Source organism: Rana temporaria, chromosome 9 (assembly GCF_905171775.1).
Source record: "Rana temporaria chromosome 9, aRanTem1.1, whole genome shotgun sequence".
Taxonomy (NCBI): Eukaryota; Metazoa; Chordata; class Amphibia; order Anura; family Ranidae; genus Rana; species Rana temporaria.
Window position 1 is genome coordinate 146,504,865 of NC_053497.1, and position 16,802 is coordinate 146,521,666.

The window sequence follows — 16,802 nt, forward strand, 5'->3', positions numbered from 1 at the left end:
GGTATATGGTGCCGGCTATGCTTGCCACCTTTGTACATGGAGCTACCCCCAAGTGTTTTAGAGGCTGTGGCCAGATTGGAACCACCTACCATATTTGGTGGACATGCCCTAAGGTTAGGGGGTTCTGGATCAGGGTCTATAATTTTATTTATTCTCTGACTCAGTTGAACATGGTTAAATCAGCGAAACAAGCTCCTTTGGGTGACAGGGTAGCGGAGGCCTCTAAGGCCCAAAGGCGGCTGCTTACTTTCATTTTTATATCAGCAAAGATTACAATAGCCAGAAATTGGGGGTCCGCTGCCCTGCCATTCCATCAGCTTAAAAGGAAACTCTCCTGGTTTATGTTGAATAAACGATTGACGGCACTGGTCCAGGACAAAATAAAGTTATTCCATAAAGTCTGGGACCCATGGCTTGGATAGCTTACTAATGACCTAAGGACGCTGGCGACGTAGTTATGGTCCTACTTGATGGGTCTTGGGGCGCTGGACAGTTGCTCTCCTATTTCTCCCTTTTCCCTCTTCACTTCTCTCTTTACCCCTCTATTTTTCTCTCAAGAGTTCTCAAACACTGGTCTTCATGTTAAGGTAATAGTAATAGCAGTAAGATGGGCTTACGATTTTGTGCCCGGGGACCCTTGGCCTGTTGGACTTGAGGTTCCTGGGGTAGGAATTGATTGTTTTTCTATTTACAATTGGTGGCAGTTTGGTTTATACCCTAGAGTTTTTATGATATTGACGATATTTATGTTGGACCCTGCGTTACATTTCATGATTGATGTATGGGCCCTTGATTGCGTTTGATAATGCATGCTAATGTGCTGAGATGCTTTTGTACTGTTTGTATAAATCTTTTCAATAAACACAATTGAAACTAAAGTGGGCCTATACTGTATCTCTTGTCACAGGGAATATCTACACTTGTTAGCTGTGCCAAAGCAGTATATGAAAGACAATTATCAAGTTAACGGACAGACATGGAGAACCTTGTAAATTTATTGACATCAACGACTCCTGGTCATAAAAAGGTTAACAAAAGCAAAAAGGACAAATTCTGTGTTGCCCATAGCAAGAGATTTTTTATTTTTTTTGGTCCTACATATGCCTAAAATTACAGCTGGAAAAGAACTGGCTGCTATGAGCAGACCCTTTCATCTCTTTTGTAATATACATTGGTCTACAAGTTGGGAGCCAAGAAATGTAAAAAATTCTTTCTAAGCAGAGACAAGACTGAAGTCCAAATGTAGCCCTCAAGGCCAAACTCTGCAATAAGGGGGAACGGGTGTTCTGCTCTTTATCCTCACTCACAGACATCTTTATAAGTAGGCACTAACAGTCTATTAGGCAGTTACATGAAAAGTTTACCTGCAGAGTGGTACAGAGGTAGGCAGTCATAAATGATGTCATCGGATCGCATGCCAAACCCATAATGCACCAATGCAGCCATGCGGAAATATCTGCAAAAAGAGGGCATGTCAGTGCTCTGAATTTTTGGCCTTGATGTCCGTCTGAGCGCTGGGTTAACAGAAAATTTCCTTACCTGCTGTGCACCACTATTGCAGCTTTGGGAAGTCCGGTTGTCCCAGAAGTGTAGATATAAAATAATTTATCTAGAAGGGACACAAAATTATTTAGATGACAATTATCTGTGCTCATTAAATTATATATATATATAAAAAAAAAAAAAAAAAAAAAAAAAAAAAAAAAACACACACACACACACACACAACAAAGAGAGAGACACACACACACACACACACACACACACACACACACAAGTTCACATAAAACACACAAGGATGACCAATATTTTTGATCAAACGTCAGAAACTTTGCAGCATTTTTGGGCCAACTGTGGCTTTATGTGCTGGGCTGTTGGAATAACATTGTTTACTGGTGACCTTCACTGTTATGCACTACAAGGGCGGCATCAATACATATAATTGAATGCATTGATATTTTCAGAACCAGCATAGAAATGGTACCTTTATTCTGTTCCTGTGTCACAGAATTCACAGAGCCTGCCTTCAGTGTCACAAAAGATTTATTGTATTTTTAAACAAATAAAACAAACACGTACATGTGTTATGACGTACAAATAGCTTAGCAGAGGTACAGAGCCTGTCTTATGAGATACAGAGGTACTAAGAGGAGGAACCCATACAGGAATCACTGCTTGCAGGTAGCAAGGTGTCATGGGATATGTAGTCCTTAGAAATGGAAAGTAAACAGCACAGGAGGAGTTGCAAAGCATGCAGGGAATTGAGAAAGTTGTAAGTTGAAAAAAAAAAGAATATTAAATGGAAAAAAATCTGCAGGCACAACGTTGCAATGTGGTTTTACAATATGCAGTCCAAGGCGCTTCTGGTGTGCCTGGCTCAGGACTCCCATTAGGGAAGCTTGCTTGGGGTAACCAATAAAGTGGGCTTGTGTCCCAACAACAGAGTCATCAACTTCCCCCACCCCATAAGCTGCCCAGAGTTTGTAATAAATACACATGCCTCCCCGCCCCTTAGCTGGGGTCCCCCAATGCCTATTGGGAACCAAAGTACTTCCTGACTTCATGAACACCAAGTCATTACTGTCATGGGACTCGATCCACCAAACAGCCCAGGATACTGGCCTGCTATTTAAACAAAATGACAGATATTTTTATCCAATGAGATTTAATGATCACAGTCACATGCTGAAAACAGAGGCCAACACTGGCCATATACACTAGAAGAATTTTGTTTTAAAAAAAAAAAAAAATTTTGGAACATTGAATACATTTTCTTATGGCTAGTGAGATCAAATTGACGTTCAATTTCAACTACAGTTCTGAGAAAATTTGGTTTTCATAAATATTTTAATGAAACCTTTTTTAGTACAAAAAAAAAAAAAAACAACACCTGGAACTACATTCAAATAGCAGGTCTGGACAAAGGGCTTTCTAATAAAATAAGTTGACTAAATGTTGGCAAGAAAGCATATTCCGATTTTTCAGAGCTTTTGTACGAATGTTTGAAAGAAAATCCTACTGTGTATAGCCAGCCTTAAATAAGGATAAGAAAAGGCGGGAGACAGCCAGAATGAAGAAAGAAAGAAAGAAAGAAAGAAAGAAAGAAAAAAAGAAAGAGAAAGAAAGAAAAAAAGAAAGAGAAAGAAAGAAAAAAAGAAAAAGAAAGAAAGAAAGAAAGAAAGAAAGAAAGAAAGAAAGAAAGAAAGAAAGAAGAGACGTGCAGTGGGAATCAGTCAAGACAAGGAAGAAGAAAGGGAGGAAAGAGGTGCAGACCTTAGCAGGAAGAGAGGACAAAACCTGCCATTTAGATGGTGTCGTGTTCCAGAACAGTCTGGACTACCCAAGCTGGCCGGGGGCAGAGTGAGGAGAGCATAAGACCACCATTGGTTCCACACTTTTAGGAACCTATGCCGCGTACACACAACCGTTTTTTGGGTTGTAAAAAATTAAGTTTTTTTTTCAATGCCATTAAAAACGATCGTGTGTGGGCTCCAGAGCATTTTTCACGATGTAAAAAATGGGCATTAAAAATTTCGAACATGCTCAAATTTTTCACAACGTTTTCAACGTTGTCATTTTTAACGTCGTAAAAAATTGCCGTGTGTGGGCTTGAACGATGTGAAAAAAAACGCGCATGCTCAGAAGCAAGTTATGAGACGGGAGCGCTCGTTCTGGTAAAACTATCGTTCGTAATGGAGCAAGCAGAATTATCACACTGTAAGGCCTCATACACACGACCGGACATGTCTGCTGAAACTGGTCCGCGGACCAGTTTCAGGGAACAGATCCGATCATGTGTACAGGCTAGCGGACAGATTTCCAGCGGACAAATGTTTCTTAGCATGCTAAGAAACATGTCCGCTGGAAAGCTGTCCGGCGGACATGTCCGCTGGTTAGTACACCTAACCAGCGGACAGATATCTCCCGCATGCGTCGAATGGATTTGACGCATGCGTGGAAGTATTTTACTTCCTGGTTTGGTGACGTGGCGGCGTCAACGTCACGTCACCGCGCTGTCTGTCCGCGGGGATTTCGGTTTGATGGTGTGTACAGACATCAGACCGAAATCTCAGAGCGGACATGTCCGATGAAAACGGCCCGCGGACCATTTTCATCGGACATGTTCGATGGTCTGTACGAGGCCTAACAGACTGAAAAGCACAAATCGTCTTTTACTAACACGAAATCAGCAAAAGCAGCCCAAAGGGTGGCGCCATCCGAATGGAACTTCGCCTTTATAGTGCCGTCGTTTGTGTTGTACATCACCGCGCTTTGCTAGAGCATTTTTTTTCATGATTGTGTGTAGGCAATCAGGTTGAAAAAAACATATAGCTGGATTCAGGTAGATGCGCGCATTTTTACGGCGGCGTAGCGTATCGTATTTACGATACGCCGCCGTAAGTCAGAGAGGCAAGTGCTGTATTCACAAAGCACTTGCCTCCTAAGTTACGGCGGCGTAGCGTAAATGGGGCCGGCGCAAGCGCGCCTAATTCAAATGAGGATGAGGGGGGCGTGTTTTATGTAAATGGGTGGTGACCCATGCGCATGCGCCGTCCGTGTACATATCCCAGTGTGCATTGCTCCAAAGTACGCCGCAAGGACGTATTGGTTTCGACGTGAACGTAAATTACGTCCAGCCCCATTCACGGACGACTTATGCAAACGACGTAAAAATTTCAAATTTCGACGCCGGAACGACAACCATACTTAACATTAACTTAACATTGACTTAACATTGACTAGGCCAGCTATTTGTTCGACTAACTTTACGCCGGAAAAAGCCATACATAAATAACGTAAAAAAAATGCGCCGGGCGCACGTATGTTTCAGAATCGGTGTATCTAGGCATTTGCATATTCTACGCCGAACTCAACGGAAGCGCCACCTAGCGGCCAGCGTAAACATTGCACCCTAAGATACGACAGTGTAGGAGACTTACGCTGCTTGTAACTTAGCCTAATTTAAGCGTATCTGGTTTCCAGAATACGCTTAAATTTAGGACGGCGTAGATTCTGAGTTACGTCGGCGTATCTACTGATACACTGGCGTAAAGCTTTCTGAATCTAGCGATTATTTTTTTCTAGACCATTAAAAATGTAATTTTTTACAACCCGAAAAACGGTCGTGTGTACGCGGCATGAGTGTTAGAGTCATGAAATGTACTGGTCATTATCTCATGAAGCATGAGGGTAGTCAAGATGATCTTCCCCTATGCAAACCCAAACGAAGGCTTCCTCCAAGCCCTGGCAATGGCAGTTTTGCAGCAATGAAAAGGTAGGTGTCCAGCTAGACCCTGGAGCCCAATTGACAGCTGGCTCTGCCTTTCATTGAAAATATATGATTTGGGGGTCTTTTACAAACTCTGAAAGCTGCAAGTAAAAAAATGAAAGGAAAAAAAATGCAAAAATGGTCCAGCTACTAGAGGTGAAGCTAAGGGCTTGGTAAGCAAAAAGGTTAAAAGAAATAAATATATATAAAAAAAAAAGTGTGTGTATTCCCCCTGTATTCTTGGTTGATCTGTACCTGTGAATCCCCTGCCAGAATCTTTTGGAGGAAGGCGGGAAGCACTCTGCAGTAATGGAGACAGGAATTCTGTTCCAGGGGGAATCGTTGATGGGTCACAGTCACCCACGCAGTAGAGACGTGTGGGTTTACCCATCATGGCGTACACATCCGTCATGGCTGGGAACATAAAAAGAAAATGGAAAAAGAAAAGCAAAAAAAATTAGCAGATGAACCTTTTCCAATGGACCAGCAATTTATACACAAATGGAGAACAGCGCATTCTTCCACATTCCATTATCGCCTCCAAAAATAGATTAATTAATTTAAGGTGGCAGAGATGCATACACCACCAGTGCCCACAGGACAATCTCCACTAGAGTTAGGGTAGGCTTACTATACTGAGAACATCGGCTTGGGGCAGTGTGAAGACAAGCACTTAATTCTGTAGAAACCAAAGGCTTTCTTTATACAGACAATAGAGCAATAATGACTTGCATATCTCTGAGCCCTGACTGCAATGAAGATGTTCCCTTCAGGACTAGGTCACACCGGAATTTTACATGTTTTTGTGGAATTGCCATACAGTCCAGTTTTTGCAGCTCATTCACTTGAACTGGCTGCAAAACTCACTGGATGGCAGAAAAATTTGTTCTGGCACATGATTGGATGATGGAAGTTTACGGAGCTTCCCCCTGGAGCAATTGCACTTGTAAAGTGCCCAGTCTAATTTGCCTTTAGGAAATCTACCCCATCGGCACCGACTTGGGGGGGGGGTGTTCACCTGTGGTGCGGAAAACACACACACAACATGCCTTTCCGGCATCATGTCTTGGTGGGAACAACTCCCAAATGAAACCTGCACTGATGGAGGCTTTATCTAAGAATGCTAGCTGCCTGCCTCTGCAAAACAAGCACCCAAGCATTGTTTTATGTTACCTGTCCACCACACTCCACCAGTCGGTAATCTGGGAACCCCAATTTTGCTTGTAGAATTAAAAAATTATGAACCACTGTTCAACAAAGATTACCTGGGAGATGGGAAACCAGTGCTCTGGCTCAAATGCATTTGTAATGTAGCAATAATACTGGAAAAGTGGTCTGGGGATCTCTAGCTAGATCATCATCGCTCCTCAAATCAGGCTGGTTCCCTAATACAACTGAGGACTATCTCATGTTTCCTAGCTGTTAGTATGTATGCTGGTCTATGACGTGAACCTGTATCATTGTCCAGTTGATCTTGATGTTATTGTTGGTTTCTTTTACGTCCCAACAGCTTAGCATTGTACAAGTAAATTGTTTTGTATCCCTTCTTCTACATTGAAAAAAAAAAAAAAAAATGTCGAAACAGAAATGTAGCAACAATCCTCCGATACAATGAAGCCAGCTACTCAGGAACATCCATTGCGACAATTCTTTATTGACTACATTTCGACCAAAGCCTAAGTTATAGCACTCAGCCGAAACACGCTAGCATGTTATTACTGCATCCTGCTATGTAGGCAATAAAGAATTGTTGCAATGGATGTTGCAGAGTAGCCAGCTTCATTGTATCAGAGAATTATCAACCACTCCCACTGCAGGCCCCTTTACATTCCCATTACAGCCCAGTTACTAGTATCCAGTTATTTCGCCCTCACCTTGGGACATTTCCCGACCGAACACCACAGCCTTGGAGTTGGACACACTGAAGCAATGCTCTAAGGCATCAAGTCGCAGGTTGAAGTTAATCAGAGCTGCTTCCACTCCGATTTTTGCCATGCCGAGCCATAGGCCCACATACTCATTACAGTTCTCCATGAACAAAGCGACAACGTCCCCGCTACGGAAGCCTTCTGCGTACAAAAAGTTGGCAACGGCATTGGAGAATTCATCTAGTTCTTTAAAAGTCCATGAAGCACCCGTCCCCTCAAAGATCAACGCTGTTTTGTCTGGATGGCGGTTGACCAATTGCTTGAATATGGCGGGGATTGTATTCTTCTCTCGAAGGTGACGCTTAACTTGCATCTTCACACGGAACAGCGTCATAGCACCTCTGAGAAAATTAAAAACAAAAAAGTCAGAGCGTCAATTAAAATTCAGGAAACTATTTATTGGGCTCTATAGATGCTGGAACATAATGGCGGGTCCGTTTACCTTACCACACCTTAAGAACATCAGTTTAACATTAAACAAAAATCACAGTCTGATATCAAACAACAAATACAGTCCAAACAAGTTCAAGCTTTATCTGTAGAAGTTTATTCTTCTTTGCAGACCCTCCTTGGTTTTCACTATACCTTGTGCATTATCTGCCAGCCCTTTCCGGTACGTGAAATAGGACACAAGTTCTGCTGCAAACAGGTCCCGTATTTATTCAAGCTCCTTGGCCTCTCGTTTATTTCTACGGCAGGCATGGATATTAACCACTTAAGACCTGGACCTTTAGGCAGCTAAAGGACCCGGCCAGTTTTTGCGATTCGGCACTGCGTCGCTTTAACTGACAATTGCGCGGTCGTGCGACGTGGCTCCCAAACAAAATTGGTGTCCTTTTTTTCCTACAAATAGAGCTTTCTTTTGGTGGCATTTGATCACCTCTGCGGTTTTTATTTTTTGCGCTATAAACAAAAATAGAGCGACAATTTTGAAAAAAATGCAATATTTTTTACTTTTTTCTATAATAAATATCCCCAAAAATATACAAAACATAATTTTTTTCCCTCAGTTTAGGCCGATACGTATTCTTCTACCTATTTTTGGTATAAAAAAAAAAAAAAAAATCGCAATAAGCGTTTATCGATTGGTTTGCGCAAAATTTATAGCATTTACAAAAAAGGGGATAGTTTTATTGCATTTTTATAAAAAATGTTTTACTACTAATGGCGGTGATCATCGATTTTTTTCATGACTGCGACATTATGGCGGACACTTCGGACAATGTTGACACATTTTTGGGACCATTGTCATTTTCACAGCAAAAAAATCATTAAAAATGCATTGTTTACTGTGAAAATGTCAATTGCAGTTTGGGAGTTAACCACAAGTGGGCGTTGAAGGGGTTATGTGTGACCTCATTTGTGTTTCTAACTGTAGGGGGACGCGTGACGTCATCGATTGTGTGATCCCTTTTATAGGGAAACGCAATCAATGACAGCGCCACAGTGAAGAACGGGAAAGCTGTGTTTACATACAGCTCTCCTCGTTCTTCAGCTCCGGGGACCGATCGCGGGACAACAGCAGCAATCGGGTCCGCGAGTCCCGCGCAGCTTCGGACCAGGTCGCGTGCACGCGCCGCGCAACCCCATGGCTGGGCTTAAAGAGCCATGTACGTGGATGTGCCCAGCCGTGCCATTCGGCCGACGTATATCGGCGTGAAGGGGGTCCTTAAGTGGTTAATCAGTTTTAATTAGACATCTTTTTTTTTTCGGATTTCCGAAAAAGCAAAAAAAATGAAAAAAATGAATGAAATTTCGTATTTTCGAATTTTTCAGTTTTCGAATTTTCGAAATACGAATATTCGGAAATACGAAAATTGAAAAATTCCAAATTTCGAAATTTCTGAAAAAATCGAAATTGGAAAAGTGAAAAATTCTAAAATTCGAATTTTTCCATTTTCGAAATTTCGATTTTCAATTTTCAAAATTTTGATTTTCAAATTTTTCAAAATTTCGAATTTTCGTATTTCGAAAAAAATTTCAATTTTCGAATTTTTCCATTTTCGAATTTTTCCATTTTCGAATTTTTCCATTTTCGAAATTTTGATTTTCAATTTTCAAAATTTTGATTTTCAAATTTTTCAAAATTTCGAATTTTCGTATTTCGAAAAAAAATTCAATTTTCGAATTTTTCCATTTTCGAATTTTTCCATTTTCGAATTTTTCCATTTTCGAATTTTTCCATTTTCGAATTTTTCCATTTTCGAAATTCAGAAATACGAAAATTCGAAATTCGGAAAATTCGAAATTTGAAAAAATACATTTTTATTCATTTCCGAATTTATGTATTTACGAATTTCGGAAATACGAAAATTCGGAAATTAATAAAAAACGGAAATACGAAAATTCCGAAATATGAAAATTCGAATTTTCGGAAATGTGAAAATTCGTAAATTAAAAATTCGTAAATACGAAAATTCGGAATTAACGAATTTCCGTAAAAAAACGAATTAGAAACAAAACAAATTGCACATGTCTAGTTTTAATTGTTAAATCTGAACTCCAGACAATCACCTATATAGACAGATGAAATACATAAGGGAGCCATTTTACCTGCCTTATAGAGGCCCACCAGACACAACGCAGTTCAGGGGATGACATCACTTATTAAGCCTTGTACACACGATCAGGTGATTTCCGTCCGACAAATCCGTGGATTTGCATACAGACGGCAGAACTTTTTCAGCCAACATACACAAAACTACGTGGTTTTACAGCTCTTTAGCGACACCCTTTAGGCAACATTTGCTTATGTTATCTGATGGTTCAATATTGGTTTCGGAGCATGCGTGTTTATACTTTGGATTTTAGTCCGACGAACTTGTGTACACACAATCGGATAATCCGACAGGATACATTTGTTGTTGGACAGTTTGAGAGCATGGCTATCGCACATTTGTTGTCGGTAATTGCGACAATTGTGATGGAGCATACAGACGGTTGGATTATCCGACAAAACACATCCGGACATTTGAGAGCAGCAGAAGCGGAGGGGCTGGGCCCTGACACAGGGGCAGACCAGCAGGGAGAAGGGGGGGGGACACAGGAGCAGATGACAGAGGAATGCAAACTGACCACGGTGTCGGGGGTCAGCAGCCATGATGAACCGTGGTCCGTTTACAAAGAGGAGGGTAGAAACTGGCAGGATCAGCCAGGTATTACAAGTGATACAAGGTGCCAAATGACACAGCACAAGCTGTTATACATGCTTTAAAGGAGCAGGATCAATGTTCTATTAATTATTTTTTTACTTTTTGCTATAATAAATATCCCCAAAAAATATATATATATAAAAAAAAGAAAACATTTTTTTTCTTCAGTTTAGGCCGATACATATTCTTCTACATATTTTTGGTTCAGTTTGCGCAAAAGTTATAGCGCTTACAAAATAGGGGATAGTTTTATGGCATTTTTATTAATATATTTTTTTTTACTAGTAATGGCGGCGATTAGCGATTTTTATCATGACTGCGACATTATCGTGGACACAGACACTTATGACATTTTTGGGACCATTGTAATTTTTACAGCGATCAGTGCTATAAAAATTAACCGATTACTGTGAAAATTACACTGGCAGTGAAGGGGTTAACCACTAGGTGGCGCTGTAGGGGTTAAGTGTGCCCAAGTAAGATTCTTACTGTAGGGGGGGTGGGCTACATGTCACAAGGAAGCGGTGATCACTGTCATTGTCAGTAGGCAGAGCGGGGAGATGCTTGTTTACATCAGTATCTCCCCGTTCTAACTCACAGTGAGACAATCGCTGGTATCTCCACGGCGATCGAGTCTGCGGGACCCGCGGTCGGGCTCACGGCAGGCGTGCGCATCCACAATGCCGCAATCTTAAAGGGGATGTACAGGTACGTCCTTCTGCGTGTCCGAGCCACCCTATCCACGTATATCTTCGTGTGCTGGTCGGCAAGCAGTTAAAATTGTGCATGCTCATGGAATGGTGACAAACTACTTTACTTCTCCATAGGCGACGCTTCAAACGCCTTTACGGCTTACCCGTTTAAAGTTACAGAGGAGGTCTAGTGCTAGAATTATTGCTTTCACTTTAACGTTAGTGGAAATACCTGTGTGGTTCGAATGCAGTTTATATATGCATGCATGACTTGCGTACGCATTAGCTTCTGTGCGCAAGTATGGAGGGAAGGGGATGCTTAAAAAAAAAAAAAAAAAAAAACGTATTATTTATTTTACTTTTTATTTTTACACTATCCCTTTATTTATTTTTTGTATCACTTTTATTCCTATTACAAGAAATATAAACATCCCTTGCAATAGAAATAAGGATGACGGGTTTCTTTTTATGGAGAGATCTGGGGTCAAAAAGACCAAATATTTTTACCTTTAAAAGCAAAAGATCAAAAATACATAAAAATTCTTCCAGCCTGGACCGAAAAAGACGCCCTGACGTCCCTCTGGTCCTCCAAGGCCATATAGTCGATCAGAGTGTTAACCCTTTAATTGCCTGTGAAAGCCGCCGGCGTCACTGCCGTATCGTTTCTCAGGTGAACCGGCAGAAACGGTAAGCCTGAGAAACACCAGCAGGAAGGGGGTTACGTCCCCTCGCGCCGTTTTGAAAACCGTTCCAGTGGCTCATGAGCCGCTCGGACCCGAACGGTATCGGGTTATGGCTGATATCTTCAGCCATAATCCAAGGTTAACCACTTGCATATTGCTGTCGGCAAGTGGTTAAAGCTGCATTTAAAAAAAAAAAAAAAAAAAAGGAAATATAAAAGTACTTATTAGTGAATATAGAGCTGCATTACTAAGTCTATTTTAAATCTGTCTGGAGTTCAGTTATACAGTGGTATTAAACCTACAATTGGCACTAAATCCACATCATAAAAAACTATAAATAAATGGTGTATTACATGCTGTTCATACTCAGTCACTATGAGATTTGTTTTCTGTATTCTGCAAAAAACCTGGTTGATCCTGCTGCTCTCTATCTCCACCTTCTGTTCAGGACCCCAATTCAGCTAGGGATTTTGCAGAGCAGTGTTGGCAACTCTGCACATGCTCAGTTTTCAGTATTTCCTCCCCATCACATCTGAGCAGCCCATGTAACTATAGAGTCACACATGTGGGCGTATACACAGTGGTAAATGGCAGCCCACTCCCTTCTTCTCCCCCTGCTTTTTTGTTTGTGCAAACTTTACTGAAATGTCACAAAATTACATTATATTAGGTTCTACTGGATGCATCACGCAGCATCGAAAAAAAAAATGCCATAATTTTTTCAGCATTGTAGCACAGTGGTGTGAGCAGACATGATCGGGAACAAGGGTTTTTGCCTAGGTAAGGCTACCAAGCACAGTCCAAGGCATCTGGTGTGAACGGCCCCTTACACAGCGATGGCGTCCTTTAGGAAAAATTATAGAACTGCCTCACTAAAGTCTCCTTCTGAAAAGTAGCAGATTAGTTTTATTATTAATTTGTGTCATCGGGTGATACAGATTGCAGTATACTGCAGTATTGTGCAAAGTGAGTGCAGGTGCCGTAGTCCAACGCTTATCAGTCCAATTCAAAACACCATCAGAAAATCAAGTCCAAGGACGAGGAACCAAATAACATATTCAGAAGGTACAAAGGGTTGTATGGGAGGTCTGCTACAGATAGCCGGGAAGGCATATATGTTTATCTGTTCTAACAAACATAGTAAATGGCTTCTATAACTGGAAAAATAAACTATTTCTACATATGCCTTGTATAACCATTTAGCAACTTTAGAAGGAAAGCGTTGTTCATTTGGCCAACTCAAGGTGCACAGTTGTCGCACCTCTAGTACACATTAGAAAATTTAAAGGGTCATGTCACTTTACCCATTCATGGCAAAAGAGACAGGTTCTCTTGATAGCTCACCAACTCTTGCACTGCTACTTACCTTTCCTGTACTCCAGTTTGTCTACGAGAGCCGTCTGCCTAAATCCCATGTGAGCTCTGTGCCAGACCTTACACAGGGTTATTGACCCGCTTCCTTTACCCCACACATGACTAGGTGATTGTCAATTGGCTGCTAAGAGCATTGCATCCTGGGAGGCCGGGAAGGTGATCCGATATCCCACCCTACCTGGATGCACCAGGTATTTACAAAGGTTCTGAGGAGCAAAGGAAACAGAGAAAGGCGAGTATTAGTGTGTGGGTAGCTGGTGGGGTTGTGCTTTCAAGAGAACCTGTCACTTCGCTCTGAATGGGCAAAGTGACAGATTCTCATAATACGGCATCCAATTGGTTATTACTGGAAAAAAGCAATGGCTTTACATTTGAGGCAACCTTTTTGACTTGACAACTATTTTCAGGAGCCAACCCAACAGAACAGATTAGGGCAAGCTACCACCAACAGTTTATATAAAAAAAAACTGTATAACAATAAAAACGGGGGGAAAAAACAGGTTTGGAATATGGATATTACAAGAAAATATTAAATCAAAAGATGTCATGAAGTGAAATAGGCTTTTAACAATGGAGGAATTAAAAAATAAAAAGGAAATGATACATATCAATGATTGGCGGTACACACAACTAAAACATTTTTTCGACAGTCTTCCCCAACCGATTAGAGCAGGGACAAATCTTCTCCCCCTTTAAAAAATTATGTGGAAAAATAGAGAAGGGCATAATCTCTAAAATATATCAGATATTAAACGATACAAGAACACAGAATACTCTACCATTTATCGAGAGATGGGAAGAGGAACTGGGCTCTCGGTTGAACGAGTTCGAGATTAACCAAATAATAACCAGGGTCCATGAAACCTCAATAAATAATGACACTAGAGAACTAAACTACAAGTGTTTGGTTAGATGGTATCTCACGCCGGATAAATTATATAAATTCTCAGGCTCTGCTTCACAGCAATGCTGGAGGGATTGCGGTGAAGTGGGCACTATGGCCCATGTTTGAAATTACAAATAACGCACTCCCGGACGATCCTTGGGTATGTGTTTTGCATGGATTCCGAACTCCAACAAAACAATATCTGAAGACTCTGATCCCAGAACTTTTGAATGCGGCAAAACATCAAATAGCGCGGAACTGGCGGAAAAAAGAGAGTCCCTCATTGAGAGGGTGGTGTAGCAGAGTAGAAGAAATTTATAGTTTAGAATTTTTAAGATTTAGAGACGAAGAGAAATGGGAAGAGTGCATGGAAAGGTGGGATAAATGGAAAAGGTTTAAACACACAATGAGTTTTGTTGACGCCATGAGTATTAATATTAATTTATGATGCATTGAAGAGAGGCTGGAGATTTTGTAGCATATGGGATTGGTTAGGCTTGCACGGGGGACGACTGGTAGGAGAGAGGTCGAGCGGGCAGAGATGAGCCCGAGCGGTCTCTCTTATGTAGTCCGGTGAGAGCTAGGGCGCAACGGATATGATGAAGAGAGAGGTGGGATTGTGCAATAATGGCATCTAAAAGGTACTGTAATTAGGGAAAAAGAAACTGGCAGGGGAGGCTTGGGGAGGGGGAGGAAGGGGAGGGGATGAAAGGATATTTTTTCCACTCAAGACTTGGATTGTTTTGTTGTTCCTATGAAAATTAACATGAAATATGAAAAGAAAGAAAAATATCTTAAATAGATTAAAAAAATAAAATTAAAAAAATAAAGGAAAAGAAATTATAAATTTAACTAAAACGATCGTGATCCACTAATGATGCGATACCATAGAGGAGATGATATCAGCAAGTGAAGTATGGGCCAGGAGCGCGGTCCTCTCCTCGCCCAATAGATCCTTTTTATCTTTGGTGGAGTCTGAAGTGAAAAAAAAAAAAAAACGAACAATAAAAACGGGGGGTGCTTGCCCAGACCCACGGAATCATTTACGTGACCAAAAAATGTGGTTGAATTGTCAGAAATGGCGCCAGTGTATGGACAGTATAGGACTTTGCCCCAATACACGAAATTCAGAAAAACGGCTATGTTTACAGTTCCAATACAAGAATGGAAAACCGTTTTACCTGCCAAAAGACTTAATATTCTGTTTTCAGCCCAGCAGATTATAGTGCCCCACCAAACCTGGGTTTTCCAGGTGTATTGAAAGTACACTTTTGTTTCTTAAACTAAAAAAAGTTGTACTAATGCATGGGTGCTCAACCTGTGGCTCTCCAGCTGTTGCGGAACTACAATTCCCATGAGGCATTGCAAGCCGCTGACAGGTACAAGCATGTCTTCCAAAGGCTGAGGCATTATGGGAATTGTAGTTTTGCAACAGCTGGAGAGCCACAGGTTGAGCACCCATGTATAATGTTTAAAGTAATTGTAAATGCAAAAAACAAACAAACACTTACCTGCCCTCTTCGCAATGCGTCACCAAAAGGAAGCTGCTTCCTATCGTGGCACACCTCGGGGGTTCAGTCCTGAGCTTCGCTACCTGTGTCCATAGTCACACACAGCGCAGCTCAGTCCCAGGATTTGACTGGCAGCAGCAGGAACCAATGGCCTCAGCAAAGCCTGTGAAAACGAGACGTTAAGAAGAGAGCCTGTGCAGGTAGGCACAGCACTGGATCGAGATTGGGCTCAGGTACTTTTTGGGGAGAGTGAGAAGGGATACTTTTACCTAAACATTTTTTACTCTTATGCCGCGTACACGCGACCATTTTTAATGATCTAGAAAAAACTACTTTTTTAAAAACGTGATTCTTGTCAAGCCTGCCTTGCATACACTTAATCGTGAAAAAAAAAAATGCTTGAGCAAAGCGCGGTGACGTACAACGGCACTATAAAGGGGAAGTACCATTCGGATGGCGCCACCTTGGGGCTGCTTTTGCCGGTATCGTGTTATTAAAAGTTTGGTGAGAGACGATTCGCGCTTTTCAGTCTTTGAGCTTTTCAATCTGTTACATCGTGACGAATGTGCCATCTCCATTACTAATGCTAGTTTTACCAGAACGAGCGCTCCCGTCTCATAACTTGCTTCTGAGCATGCACGTTTTTTTCACGTCGTTTAAGCCTAAACACGACCGTTTTTCACAACGTGAAAAAAATAGAGCATGCTCTAAATTTTTAATGGCCATTTTTCACGTCGAGAAAAATGCTCTGGAGCCAACACACGATAGTTTTTAATGACATTTAAAAAAAATGGATCACCAGATTCTGAGTGCTCCCGTTTTAGCAAATCTACCCCATTGTGTCCAGGGTTGGTCATTTGTCCCTAAATGCAGGTAAGAGCTGGATGTGTGAATACTGGGCATGAGTTCCGGCGTGTTCGCATAGAACACGTGCACAGCCCGCCAGGAAGTGAGCATGGCGCTGTGCTAATCACAGCCAGGGAGACATTGTCTTGATGCTCGGCTGCAGGGATTGTGAAATGTCTCCCTGGCTGTGATTAGCGCAGCGCCGTACACACTTCCTGGCGGGCTCTGCATGTGTTCTATGCGAACAGGCCGGAGCTCATCCTTGGTGAATACATACAAAAAGCTGAAACCCCTCTCTGCCCGTCATTGCTTTGTACAGGCTTCCCAGCCGCAGTTGGTTCTTCCTGCAGGAATCAGCTGTATATCCCTAATCACCCTTCTGATTGTATCCTTACTGTATCATTTAATGACTTGACTTTGGTAGGCTGTAAACTGATTAGTTACTATGGGGGTTAACACTG

At 41.6% G+C, this 16,802-nt stretch overlaps 1 protein-coding gene across 1 annotated transcript in view; it reads right to left on the bottom strand.

Annotated features, from left to right (window-relative positions):
- Positions 1 to 16,802, bottom strand: part of SLC27A4 (solute carrier family 27 member 4) — a 72,888-nt gene that overhangs the window by 15,033 nt on the left and 41,053 nt on the right. The window contains exons 3-6 of the mRNA XM_040324771.1: positions 7,144 to 7,538; positions 5,525 to 5,683; positions 1,540 to 1,609; positions 1,365 to 1,456 (exon numbers count right to left, since the gene is read on the bottom strand). Coding sequence (XP_040180705.1) covers positions 1,365 to 1,456; positions 1,540 to 1,609; positions 5,525 to 5,683; positions 7,144 to 7,538 — 716 coding nt within the window. The remainder of the gene's footprint in view (positions 1 to 1,364; positions 1,457 to 1,539; positions 1,610 to 5,524; positions 5,684 to 7,143; positions 7,539 to 16,802) is intronic.